Source organism: Cicer arietinum, chromosome 3 (genome assembly GCF_000331145.2).
Source record: "Cicer arietinum cultivar CDC Frontier isolate Library 1 chromosome 3, Cicar.CDCFrontier_v2.0, whole genome shotgun sequence".
Taxonomy (NCBI): Eukaryota; Viridiplantae; Streptophyta; class Magnoliopsida; order Fabales; family Fabaceae; genus Cicer; species Cicer arietinum.
In genome coordinates, this window is record NC_021162.2 from 71,795,932 (window position 1) to 71,810,597 (window position 14,666).

Here is a 14,666-nt window from a genome sequence, read left to right on the forward strand (position 1 = left end):
GAAAGAGCAGCAGGGATGTATTCTGCATTACCCTATGCATTTGCTCAGGTATAAAACCAAAGAAAGAGTTATCTATAGCCATTTTTTGTATGTATCAAACTAAAAGTAGTTGACTGATAATGCAGGTGGCAGTTGAGACAGTTTATAATGCAATTCAAACAATGATTTACACTCTAATCATTTACTCCATGATTGGGTTTGAATGGAAGGCAGAAAAATTCTTTTGGTTCTACTACTACTTACTATTATGTTTTATGTACTTCACATTTTATGGAATGATGCTTGTTGCACTAACACCAGGCCAAGATGTTGCTGCCATTTGTATATCCTTCTTTATGAGTTTCTGGAACTTGTTTTCTGGCTTTGTCATTCCTAGGATGGTATGTCATCTACCCTTTTGATTCATAACTCATAAATTTTATTATGAAATAAGCTTCCTTTTTTTAATATCAGAACTTACATATACTTAATGAATTTAATTTATATACATTGCAAGTGTAAATTTTTTGACACTGTCAAATAATCATAACTTCCAAATCATTAAAATCATTTGTCTTTAAGCCTAACAACTTTTAAAGTCACATATTTGATTAGTTGTAATTAATTGATACTAAATTTTTTTTACACCGACAATGTATCCAAACTAAACTTATTTAATTTCTACTAAATGATATACAGCAAATTCCTATATGGTGGAGATGGTACTATTGGGCTTCTCCTGTTGCATGGACACTATATGGAATTATAACATCACAATTTGGTGACAAAAATGGAGAAATAGAGATACCAGGAGCTGGAAGCATGGAACTAAAGGAATTTCTAAAACAAAATTGGGGCTATAATCGTGACTTCCTTCCAGCTGTTGCTGTTGCTCATATTGGTTGGGTTCTCCTCTTTGCATTTGTGTTTGCTTATGGCATCAAATTCCTGAACTTCCAGAAAAGATAGTGGATGTGACAAATGTCAACAGAATTGGCAGCTTCGTAATCATTAATTGTGAAAAGTTGATGATATTTATAATCTATCTATTATCTATTATCTATATTTAAAGCAGACTCCCGATGTCAACTTATCATATTTCATCTCCACGTATACAAACAGTTGATGTGTACCTGTTGAGCTCCTTCAACAACTTCTTTAATCTCTTCGATCCCTATTTTTTCTCCTCCTTCCACAATTTCTTTAATACCTCCAAAATCTATTTGATAATATTATTTTGTAATAAATTTATAAATTATAAAATTATTTTAGAATTTGATAAAAATTTATAATTTATATTATTATCAAATTATTTTATAAGTTAACTTATAATAAATTTATAAATTATTTTATAATATTATTAGTCATTTACCGATGGTAATAATTTATATTATTAATCATTAAATTCAATGAAAAAAATCACCTAATTACTCATAAATATCGTCATAAATGCTCTTTATCTAATCCTCATTTCATGAAAAATTATATTATTTCACTTATAGTGGTGAGTAATGATTTTATACCTTAAAAACTTAATTACTTATTAATGTCAATCTATTTATAATTACTTTCAATTTATGTCAATCCATTTTTTTAGTAACATTTTATAAATTAAAAATATATATTCTATTTGACAGAAAATACAAAAATTTATTAAAAATAATCATAAAATACAAATATATGAAAAAATATTAAAAAAGTTACTTCCAATTATAATATATATGAATATATTAAAAATATATATATAATGAACAAAAGTTTACTATATATGTATTCTGAAAAAATTTGTTAACACTAAACTTTCATCAATTAAATTATATATTTATAATTGAATGCTATTTTTTATTTTAATTTTCCTTATTATAATGATAATTTGAATGTTAAAAAATAAATGAAAAATTAAGTATTGTATAAAATTAAATTATTTTTTAATATAATTTATTTTTGGTACATATTAACATAACTATAATTCAATTGCACAAACAATTAGTTAAAACTTTTAAATATCTAAAATTAATTTAAAGTATATGTAAATCTTTAATAAAATAAATTTCAAACTCTTGAAGAAATATATTCAATAATTTTTTTTCTTCCAACAACTTCTCACGCTCGCAATTAAAACATCATATTAATACAACAAATAAATGTAGACTACGCTACAATATATAATTTAACATTAACATTTTTTAAAATAAAAAATATTAAATAGTCAATCATATTTTTAAATTTTTACATCTTATTTTTTGGTTTGTATTTTATATTTTATTTCATCAAATAAATACAAGTACCATTATATGTTGAAAAATAAATTGACAATCAAAGTACAATGAGTCAAACAATTATCCTATATAATAAGTTATCATACGAATTTTATAAAATATTTTAAAAATTAAATTAGATGACTGTGATAAACATGATTTTCCCTCATTTTAATTTTCCTAATTATATTCAATTATTACAAATCAGTAAAGTAATATTTTAAGATAACTATGTTTATAATACATAAAATATTACTTATAAAACTTATAAAATTAATTAATTAATATCCGCGAAACGCGCGGGTCATAATCTAATTATGTAATTATTCTCATAATTAATTAGTTAGTCGTTGTTATAGTAAGACCCATATCATTATGTAACAACATTATTTAAAGGAGAATTCTCCAATGGAAATCACACAGTTTACAAATCAGAAATTCTGAGTTTAACATGGTATCAAACTAGGTTGCGATCCAAATCAGATTTCTCTGTTATTTGCGATCAAATCTTGAGTTCCTTGATTTTTTTTCTTCTTGCAATCATAGTTTTCCCTGTTCTTTATGCTCTATTTTTTCTTGAAATCTTAGTTCCTCGCTGTCGACGATCATAATTTCGTTGATGTTTCTACATTCCCTGTTTTTACGTCTCATAACTTCTTTTCATTTGTTTCCCTCGACATCATGTTCAACGACAAGCATGATATCTTTTTTGTGTGTTTTAATGGAAAAAACTACTCTACATGGGCGTTTCAGCTCCAAATTTTTGTCAAAGGAAAAGAGCTTTGGGGTCATGTCAATGGAAGCGATTCTGCCCTTGAGAAGACGCATAAGGATTCCTATGCCAAATGGGAAGTCAAAGATGCACAAGTCAAGACAACGTTGCCCGACAGTTCCAGCTTGAACATGAAATCTCAAATTTTCAACAAGAAAGTCTTTCCATTTTTGAGTTTTATTCTCATTTTATGAATCTTTGGGTTGAATACACTGACATTGTCTATAAAGATTTGTCAAGTGAAGGGCAAATTATTGTGCAAAAAAATCACGAGATTACCAAACACAATCAATTTTTGATGAAATTGAGATCTGATTTTGAGGGACTAAGGTCCAATCTCATGAACCGAGCTATTGCCCCATCCTTGGATACTTGTCTCAATAAGCTACTTTGTGAGAAACAACGTCTTCTCACTCAGACAACCATGGAACAACAAAAGGTTGTTTCTCTCCCTATGGCATATGTGGTACAACGCCGACCTCGTGGGCGAGACATGAGTACTATCCAATATTTCTGTTGCAAAGGACATGGACATTTTGCTTCCAATTGTCCTAAAAAGTTCTGTGATTACTGCAAAAAGGATGGTCATATCATTAAAGAATGCCCGACCAGACCACCAAAGAAAATTGCAACAGCCTTCACTGCATCTATTAGTCCTTCTACAACTCCCATTTCTGCGAACCATAATTCACATTCCACCGTTCCAGCCTTAACCCCTGAAATGGTTCAACAAATGATCATTTCAGCCTTTTCTGCTTTGGGTCATTTAGGTAACGTCACTTTCCCTGATTCTCCTTGGCATTTTGACTCACGAACATCTAATCATATGACCAACAATGTTTATGCCCTTACCAATGTTACAAGTTACTCTAGTAATCTCCAAATACAAATTGTTGATGGAAATAGTTTGCCTATTACAGAAATTGGTGATATTTCTTCATCTCTCACCAATGTTTATGTTTCCCCTGGTCTTACTAGTAATCTTATTTCAGTTGGTCAATTAGTTGACAATGATTGTAGAGTTAAATTCTCAAAATTTGGTTGTCTTGTGCATGATCAACAATTAGGGAAGATGATCGCGATGGGGCCTAAAGTTGGATGTCTTTTTCCTCTTTATTCACTGAAGTCCCCATGTTCTTTTATGTTTTTTATTTCTTGTAATTCTGCAATTGTTGATTTTCAAACCTGGCATAAGCGTCTTGGTCACCCAAACTCAAATGTCCTTTATGACTTGATGAAGTCTGCAGTTCTTGGCAATAAAAATTCCCCATCTCTTAGGGCTATTCAATTTGCTTGCATTTCTTGCAAACTTGGTAAAAGTAAAATTCTACCATTTCTAATTCATCAAACAAATGTAAATTAACCTTTTGATATGATCTATAGTGATTTATGGGGAATAGCACTTGTTCTATCTCATGCTCGTTATAAGTACTTTATCACTTTTATTGATGACTATAGTCGTTTTACAAAGGTTTATATTTTGCGCTCTAAGGCTGAAGCATTTTCTGCATTTAAATTTTTTTATGTCTACGTTCAGACTTAATTTTCATCTACCATTAAAATTTAATGTTGTGACAATGAGGGTGAATACACATCTTCTTTATTTCATGAGTTCTTGAAGACAAATGAAATTATATCACAAAGGTCATGCCCTTTTGCACCAACAAAACGAGGTAGCAGAAAGAAAAAACCTTCATCTCCTTGATGTTGTCCGTACTCTTAGGTTGGACTCCTCTGTACCCTCTCAATTCTGGTGTGAAGCTCTCTCCACCGTTGTTCATCTTATTAATCGGCTGCCCTTTCAAGCCTTAAACAATGATTCCCCCTTTTTAAGGCTATATGGACAACAACCATCTTATAGCAATCTTCGTACCTTTGGTTGTGTCTGTTATGTTCATCTTCAGCCCCACGAACGCATCAAGCTTACAACTCAATCTGTTAAATGTATTTTTCTTGGTTACTCAAGCCACCAAAAAGGTTTTATCTGCTATGATCCTAATCTCAATAGGATACGGGTTTCTAGAAATGTTATTTTTCAAGAGAATGCATTTTTTTCTTCTGCTAACCAAGATACTTATTCTCCTCTATCCACATCTATTTTGCCTCTATTTCCTAACAATTATGCAGGAGAATCAACACCTAAGCCCCTTTTGGTGTACCAAAGACGTCTGAAACCTCCACGGCCTTCTCCCGACCATTCTCTGGCTACTGATCCGATACTTCAACAAGAACCAGTAGCATTACGTCGCAGTACTCGCACTTGAAATCCTCCATAAAAGTATGATTAATCTTCACCTTTATCTTTGACAAAAACTTTAGCTTTTGTTTCTATCCATTCCTCATATAAACAGGCTATGGAGCATAAATGTTGGCAAAATGCTACAGAGGCAGAACTTCTAGCACTAGAAGAGAATCAAACATGGGATGTTGTACCTTGTCTCTTATATGTTAAACCTCTTGGCAATAAATTTATATTCACTATAAAGCTTCGTTCAGATGGATCCATAGATTGCTACAAGGCTCGGTTAGTGGTTCTTGGAAATAAGCAAGAATTTGGCCTTGATTGTGATGAGACATTTGCACCCGTGGCCAAAATGACTACAATACGCACTATTCTAGCCATTATTGCATCTAAATCTTGGCAAATACACCAGCTAGATGTTAAAAACGTCTTTCTTCATGGTGACCTCAAGGAGGAAGTTTACACCAAAATTCCTACTGGTATGACCTCCACTTTACCCAATAAGTTTGCAAACTAAAATGTTCTTTGTATGGGTTAAAACAGGCACCAAGAGTGTGGTTTGAGAATTTTAGAACACTTATTGGCTTTTCCTTGATCCAAAGCAACTATGATCCATCTCTATTTACACAACAAACATCAAAAGGAATTGTGATACTCCTTGTTTATGTGGACGACATTGTCATCACTGGTTCAGATCAAGAGGCAATCCATACAATCCAACAATTGTTGCATTCCACTTTCCACATGAAAGATCTTGGGCAGCTCACTTACTTCTTGGGTTTAGAAGCACACTTCCAACCAAAAGGCATATTTATTAATCAACACAAATATATTCAAGATTTAATTCATCTAGCCGATCTTACCAAGCCGCTGCTGTTGAAACTCCCATGGAAGTTAATATCAAGTTAAGACGGGATGAAGGTGAACTAATTACAAATCTCACGTTATATCAGAAGCTGGTTGGTTGTCTTATCTATCTTACCATTACAAGACCTGGTATCTCTTTTATTGTCCATACAGTCAGTAGATTCATGCAAAATCCTAGAAATTTGCATCTTTCAGTTGTACATCGAATCATCAAATACTTATTGGACACTCTTAATTGTGGTCTCTTATTCCCTAATGGTTAAACAATACAACTTCAAGTATATAGTGATGCTGATTGGGTTGGTTGCCCAAACACAAGAAAATCTACCACCGGTTGGTGCATGTTTTTAGGTGATGCCCATATCTCTTGGAAGTGCAAGAAACAAGATTATGTATCTAAATCCTCTACTGAAGCAGAGTACTGTTCCATGTCTGTAGCATGCTCATAAATTATTTGGTTGTGCAGCCTTCTTTCGGAACTTGGTTTTTCACAAACAAAACCAACTCCATTGCATGCTGATAATACAAGTGTCATACAAATTGCAGCAAATCCAGTATACCATGAAAGAACAAAACACATAGAAATGAATTGTCATTCAATTAGGGAAGCCTATGACCGCAAAATTATTACTCTGCCTCATGTCTCAACATCGATTCAGTTGGCTCATGTCCTCACCAAATCATTGACACGTCAACGACATAATTTTCTAATCAACAAATTGATGCTTATAGACTCACCAACATCAATTTGATGGGGGATGTCAATAGAATTGGCAGTTTCATAATTATTAATTGTGCAAATTTTATGATATTTGTAATTATGTAATTATTCTCATAATTAATTAGTTAGCAAGACCCATATCATTATAATAAGATCCATATCATTATATAATAATATTATTTAAAGGAGAATTCTCCAATAAAAATCACACAATTTACCAATAAAAAATTATGAATTTAACAACAAAACCATGTCAACTTAAAAATTACATTTATAATTTTTTTTATTGGTACAAGAGTTCGTGTATTCAACATATAAAACTTTAGGAATCTCCTCTTTGAAAGAATCCAACCTATAGGAATTGAGTAGATAAATAAATAGGCATATGTCTAATGTGGGATCAGCAACAATGTTGTTTTCAAAGGATATACTTATTCAATATATAAATATGAGTGTTCAGTTATTAGTTTTATGTAATTACTAAAATCATTACAATTGTTAAACTATAAAGTTTGTTTGAGTGCTACGTATTTATTCTAACCATTTTAAAAGGGAGCTTGGTGTATTTGTTAGCAAAATACAGTAAAGTTGTGAAAACGAAAAAAATAAAAAAAATAAAAAAGAGATTATACAATACTCTAAATTTATTCGATACTAAATTTTAGGTTTGATTTGTCGGTTTCAATTTCTTTATGTGCTTAATGGAATTGGATAACAATATAATTAATGCAATTCGATAACAACAAACTCCTTTCCCGATATTTTGAAGTTCTCTTAATATATATTGCACACCCACAATAAATGTTAATGAAAGTTTATATATAATAATAATATTTCAATTTTCTTTTCGCACGTAAAAAAAAAAAGGAAGTGATTCGAGACGATTAAGTAAATCTAATAGTTCAATTGTCGCTAACCTTATAAAAAGAAAGGAAGTGATTTGAGATGAATGGACCAAGCTAAATTCATGGGAATCGAAACATCACTGCCTACCCAAATGAGTCACACTCATTAGCTCTACCGACCCAATTTGAATTTAATTATTAATTAACTTCTCATGCTTCTATTATTTTATTTAAATAAATTTTTACAATTCACTTCAAAATATAAGACAATAAGTAAGAAGTAAGTAATAATAAATATTAATAAAAGAATAAATGATTAATATTAGATCTACATGTATTATATGCATGGGAGATGATATTGGGAAGTAAAGGACTCGAATAAGAAAGTTGATGGTTCTCTTACTCACAACGTAACATTTTAAAAAAAATATAAATATCATTCGTGATTCTTTAATTTAATTTTAGTTAACGTTTTAGTTTTTTATACTTTTTTTTTAATTTAGTCATTTATTTTAATTTTAAATGACAATTTGACTTTTTATATTTTAAATATCAATAATTTTATCTTTATCTTTTGCAAAAATTCAAAAATTTTATTAAAAATTTTAAACAAAACCTATAAAATTAATTATCATCATCAATATGATACAATTTTATCAAATTCATAACTTAAATCGTTAAATAAACTTATATTTTCATCTTTAACAACATCAAATAAAGAATAACAAATATGAGTTTATTTAAAGATTTGAGTTACGAATTTGATAAAATTTATATTATATTAAAAAATATAATTAATTTTATGGATTTTATTTAAAAATTTTGATGAATTTTTTAAATTTTTGTAAAGAAAAAAAGAATAACATTGTTGATATTTTAAAACATAAAAGATCGAATTATTCCTTAAAATTAAAATAAATACCAAATCAAAAAAGAAAAATATAATAATAAAAGACTTAAAGTTAACTGAAATTAAATTAAAGAATCACAGATTTTATTTAACATTCAAAAACGAACCATATATGCTATTTATCCTTAAAAAAAATATTACATAAACTGAAATCATCAATTATTAGTGTTATGTTGTGGGTGAACCAATATATTACATTAAACACGGACATACTCTTCAATTGATTCCAGTTTTTCTTTTCTTGGGAATATTTGTTCTTATTAACTGTAAAGTTGCCATAAACCTTAAATTCGAAGTTTCGGCATGTCCAATCACAAGTTGTCGTGATATAATCAACACTAATTTGCAAATAGGCTTACATATAAGTTACATTTCGATATATGGCGCATGAAGCCATAATATGAGAATCCATAAAGAGGAATGTCACTCTCAACATAGAGCAGCGTCTTTAAAACAACTCGAATTCTACATGTTCTCCTACATTACACTCTAAATACTTAGCACCATTGCCTTGTGGCGTCGTGTCTAAAACTCCAAAATCACAAAACTCTGGAAGTTCTGGTGGGATGGCACACCGAATTAAGGCCCAGTTAAGGCCCTCAAAGAAGGGATGTTGTTTAATCTCAGCAGCTCCTTTCTGTGAACCCAAACGGTTTTCAGGCTCTTTAACCAACAACCCTCTAATCAGATCCCTAGCTTCGAAACTAACAAATGGGTCATCAGGGAATCTAAGACTTTGCAACACCACGTTTGCTAATGTTTCTTCATTGTTAGAGCCTTTAAAGGGTGTTCTACCATATAAAAGCTCATAAAGAAAAACGCCAAATGTCCACCAGTCAACTGCAGCTCCATGCCCCTCTTCTTTGATGATCTCAGGGGCCAGGTATTCGTGTGTACCAACGAACGAGTTTGATCTCGCATCAGTGGGCTCAGCTACAAGCTGCGGCAGTGATCTGAGCTGTGCAATAGGATCGACTTTTAATTTCCTTGTTTTTGCAGAAGCAGGTAGGAATCTGGGGCTGAAGCATGAAACTTGACAAGATGGTTCAATGCAGAATGGTTCAATGCAACTTGATTGTACACTAAGACCAGAAATTTTTGCAGGGTCGACATCAGAAGATGACTTCAGAAGTGTTGGACTTACAGCACACCTCAATGACAGATCAAAATCAGTGAGCATAATGTGGCCGTCTTCTCGAACAAGAATGTTTTCAGGCTTCAAATCACGGTAAACAACTCCAAGCATGTGCAAGTACTCCAAAGCAAGGAGAACTTCAGCAACATAAAACCTGCATGATGCATATATGGAAGTTTCAGAAACAGCCAATTGATTTCCACAAAATAGTGTGCAAAGAAATTATTACAAAAATTAATTCATTATTGAAACAATATCTCCTTTATCAATGCTAGAAAAAGGGCAATCAAGAACAGAGGTCAGACTAAGGGAGAATGCTGCCAGGTTTAAGAAATACAAGGGGCAGTTGCAGTAAGAGGCTGGTGATTTAGTAGGTAGATACAGGGGGGAAACTGGCTGAAATCATGGGAAAGGGGCATATGAAACATGCACTCCAGACCAATTGCACGGCAGCAGATAGAGAATACTGCACAAAAGCCTTGTCGACCAGTAACCACAGAGTCACTGACAAATTTGTTATCAAAATATTTTATCTCTTAAATTTGAAGAAAGAACAAAGTTTCTATCAACAAAGAATGGATGATTCCCAAGTACCCATAAAGAATAGTCAAAGTGAAACAAACTGCTGACTTTATTTTGATTCTTCAAGTAGAACAAGCTGCAACAGTGCAAAAGTAATTAATCAATGTAGCAGCCTAAGATTCATAGAACCATATAAATATAGTAAAGCACATATAACACAGAAGAAACCTGCCAAAAACCACTTGAATGCACCGGATATAACAGATTTGCGTGATACAAGATGAGAATGAGCACAAGCATATTCAGCAAGAACAGTTATCCGTATCAATATATTTGTGTATCAGAAAATACTTTTGTCATCATATCATTTGGTGCACAACTCAAATTTAACAGGAAGGAGGTTGCATTTTATTTCTGACATTAAAGAAAATACAATGTTAATATATTACTGAACACTTATTAGTTTCCTACCTTGCTGCTAGCTCCGAAAAACATCTACCAAGCTGCTTCTGCCGCAGAACATGGAGATCTCCACCTGGACAATACTCCATGACCAAACATGAGAGATTATCTGATGTAAATTGTACATACAATGTGGGAAGAAATGGATGGTCAAGCATCCTTAATATTTCTCTTTCAGTTTGAGCCCTAGGCATCTTCTTCCTTCTTGCCAAAAATTCGATGTCCATGACCTTAATAGCAAACAAACAACTTGTGCCAATTAGTTCAGCAAGATATACAGTCCCAATGTCTCCACAACCAAGTTTCTTCAAAAGATTGAAATGTCTCAAGCCCAAGACTCCATGTTGCATTTGAGCATGTCGAATGGCTCCCCACCTAACATCCTTTGACATGTGAGGCCTAGTGCCGCAACTTGAGCCACTCGTGTTGCTCTCATCGCTGGTACTAGTACTACTACTGTACTCACCTTGACTACTCTTTGAGCTTTGTGAAAACTCAAGTTGGTCTCTTAACTTGGTCTTCTTCTCCCCCTTTGCAACTGCTTTGCTTATATTACCGCCAGTTGATGCCAAATCAGGTTTATTTGAATCAGAGTGCACATTACTTGAGTTCCCTCCATTTCCAATTCCAGGACTATTAGAGTCTAAGGCCATAATCTCTTGGTTTTTTTCTACCCTTGTATGTTCTAAAGCACACCTACATCTTTCACAAATCAGCCGAGCTGTGCCAGGAACAGATTTGCTAACTCCATTTGAAGCAGGATCACATGATGCAGAACCTGATTCCTCTTTCACTTTCTTCTTAATCAGATTCTTGTTCTTGATGATGACCATTTTAACTGTGCGAGGGGCATGGTGTGACTGTTTGTTAACTCTGCTTCCGTTTACAGAAGAAGATGCTGTCTGCAACTTACCATTCCGTCCAGTATTTGACACAACTTTATTTCCTAACTTTTTTGGGGAGGAAGCATTTACTGGCAACTCTAATTTGCTTTCAGACATATTATACAGAGATGGAGAAGATGCAGATGTTTGTTTTTCTGGTTGAACAGGTACGACACGCTGAGATTGAAATCCAACTTTACTTGATGAACATGCCAAATCACTTTGCATTGATGAAGTTCCGAAATCAAGTTGAGTAGTTGCAACAGCGATTTTCCAAGCAGAATTGATGGCTTGACTCGATGATGTGATTTGGGTAGTTTGATGAGGTTGAGATGTTTTATCCAAGGAGGATGACTGGCTTTTTTCTGGCACTAGAGATATTTCTGTTCTACACCCTTTATTCTCAGCAATGTAATGCCCAGAATGACCGGTTTCATCTACAACTGAACTGTACAGTGTCTGTATCCTCCCAACCTCTGATATTCTTGGAGAAGCTGTTGACTTTGATAATCGTCTCATGGCAGCCACTTCTGATGCCTTAGATATACAAAGGTCTCTTAATGCCTGCTTCAAATTAACAGGCTCAGAACTTCCAACTCGTGGGGACCGAGGAACACCCATTGCCATCGGCTTTTTTAAGGTGTTTTTCAGCTTATGGCTTGTACCATCGTGTAAAAGACCCGAGTCCTTTGATGAAGATTTAAGAGCAATTGACTCAAAAAGCTTGTTAATATCATTGCCAATATTATCTTTATATTCCAAGTTCAGCACCAAAGGCTTCTTATTTTTCTCAGAAGTTTTGTACTGAGAATTGGACTGGCAAATCCCTAAAGCACCTTTCCCTATGCATAAGTCCTCCTTTGCTTCAACTATTTCACAAGTGCCAGAGAATGAACCCATTATAAGAAAAATTGCTATGCTAACACAACTTTCTCATAGTAGAGGTAACACAAACACTTCCACTTTCAATGCTCAACTCACTATTTCATTTTACTATATAGAGTGTATGTGTGTCACCATAAAATCAAGAATCCAACTTTCAGAACAAATCCAAATAATTCTTTAGTAGAATCTGCTTTGAGTTCATGTTCACTCTTTCACTGGTAACGTGACACTTCAAACCCTGATACAATGATTAACACTTGAAAGCATCAGCAAAACCAAAACTGTAATAATTTAACAACTAAGAAACAGGAAAAGAAACGAGTTGACAGATAATGTGTGTGAAAATTTTCTGTGATCTCTCACTAATCAATTCATTCGAAAATCTAGTTTAATTAGAAGATTAAACCCAAACAATAAATAAAATAAAATATCCCTCTAAAAAAACACATGAAACCGAATATTATTCATCTACTCTAAAAGGTTTAAGCGATAAGTCTAATCATTAATCAATAAACAGATCAGGATAAATAAGAATCCAAAGTCCAAACTAACAAATACTCACAAAAAAATAAATAAAAAAATAAATAATCTATAGACACAAAATAGGACAGAATTAGAAATCCAGTTTTTATAATCCAGCAACAGCCACAACTATTTTTCATAGATTGAAATCTAGACAAGTAAAACAATTCAAACCGCAAAAACAAAAGGTTGAAAAACTGAAATTTAAAAATAAATAAATAAAAAATTCAAAGTTAAAAGGTGCATAGATAAGAGAGCGTACGGTATAAGCAAATAGTGTTAATCGGTAACAGAATCAATACCTCAACCGAAGGAATCCGTGGAAAGTTGAAAAAAGAAAAACCCTAGAAGCGCATTGAAGATACGGAAGGAAGAAGCTCAGGGAGAAGGTGAGATGTATATAGGCAGCGTTTGTTTTGTTGTTTATGTTCCGTTTTCAGCAATGCCACACTGATAATTGTTTCCTGCAGTCGGGTGGGTCCCATCTCTGTCGCACATTAAAATCAAAATTCAAATGTAGTAGACACTATATCAAGAATATTGAAAATTAAATCATACCAAACAAAATGGAATGGAATTAATGTATTGGCTGATGTATAAGTGTATCTTTTATTTGTCATCCCATTGACTATTCATCATGCTTTCATGTGTTTCTTTAGAATTAACACCTACACGCGATCTTTAATTATTTTCATTTAATTAATTAATGTCACCTACTTGAAAAAAGCCAACCTCATATTTCACTTTGTTTGTGTTAAATAAAATTCATGCTATCTTAAGATAAAAAAATATATATAAGAAATTCATGCTATCCAATCCAATGTTGCCATTGCTATCTTAGTTTGGATGATGAATTGTTTATGTGTGTGTGATTTGTTAAATTTGCTATTGATTGATTAGGATATTACTTTCAAGATTAATTTACTAGATCTTCTATACTATTCTCTTTCTTACTGCCGATGTCCTTTTAATAAAATAAAATTATGAAATATTATTTATAATTTTCAATTCAATTTTAATATTTTTTCTTATAATAATATTCTTTAATTATTATTATATATATTTTTTAAATATTATTTTATATTAATAATTAAAAAAATTAATCAATAATTAAAATTGATAATTTGATAAAATAATTTTTATTTCTTTTAATTATTATATTTTTTATTGTATGTATAAAAATTTAAATAATATTCATTATAACACATAAAAATATATTTTTATTAACAAATGAATTTCTTAAACATAAATCACACTTCTATTGTATGCGTAGAGGACATTACTATTTGTTCACTTTAGGAGAAAAGAGGTCGGCATTTTGTTCCTGCCCTTATGTTCGCTAACATGTTTGACCCAACAAAATGGAAAGATTAGGAAAATATTGATTTTTAAATTGACAGAAAAAAAAAAACGATAATTATGTGTGTATCGTGTATTTTATGCAGTGATCCTAAGTTAAATAATATATTTATTTATTAATAAAATATAAATAAAAATTATAATTAAAAAGCTAATATAAATAAAAATTATAATTAAAAAGCTAATAAAAATTACATTTGTGGTCCCTTAACTTATTTTCAGGTAACGTTTTAGTCCTTTATCTTTTTTTTTTTCCGACTTGGTCCTTTATTTTAATTTTAAGTGACAGTTTGATATTTTATG

The 14,666-nt window shown here is 31.8% G+C and overlaps 2 protein-coding genes across 2 annotated transcripts in view; one reads left to right on the forward strand and one right to left on the reverse strand.

Annotated features, from left to right (window-relative positions):
- The window catches only part of LOC101512931 (ABC transporter G family member 39-like), a 7,112-nt gene extending 6,001 nt beyond the window's left edge, over positions 1–1,111 (forward strand). The window contains 3 exon segments of the mRNA XM_073365742.1: positions 1–48; positions 126–380; positions 679–1,111. The exon segment at positions 1–48 is cut by the window's left edge and continues 10 nt beyond it. Coding sequence (XP_073221843.1) covers positions 1–48; positions 126–380; positions 679–948 — 573 coding nt within the window. The 3' untranslated portion in view covers positions 949–1,111.
- Positions 1,112–8,898: 7,787 nt separating this feature from the next.
- LOC101502217 (serine/threonine-protein kinase D6PKL1) lies at positions 8,899–13,528 on the reverse strand. The gene is made up of 3 exons (XM_004494098.4): positions 13,307–13,528; positions 10,723–12,720; positions 8,899–9,883 (listed from the first exon to the last, which is right to left on the reverse strand). Exons 2-3 carry the CDS (start codon positions 12,495–12,497, stop codon positions 9,043–9,045), a joined length of 2,616 nt encoding a protein of 871 aa, XP_004494155.1. The 5' UTR covers positions 12,498–12,720; positions 13,307–13,528; the 3' UTR covers positions 8,899–9,042.
- Between the last annotated feature and the right edge of the window lie 1,138 nt (positions 13,529–14,666).

Bases quoted from the DNA above. Each gene is read 5' to 3' on its own strand.
- LOC101502217 (XM_004494098.4), bottom strand. From the start codon at position 12,497: ATGGGTTCATTCTCTGGCACTTGTGAAATAGTTGAAGCAAAGGAGGAC. The intron at 9,884-10,722 runs GTAGGAAACTAA...TGCATCATGCAG, and splicing joins TTTTCGGAGCTAGCAGCAAG to GTTTTATGTTGCTGAAGTTC.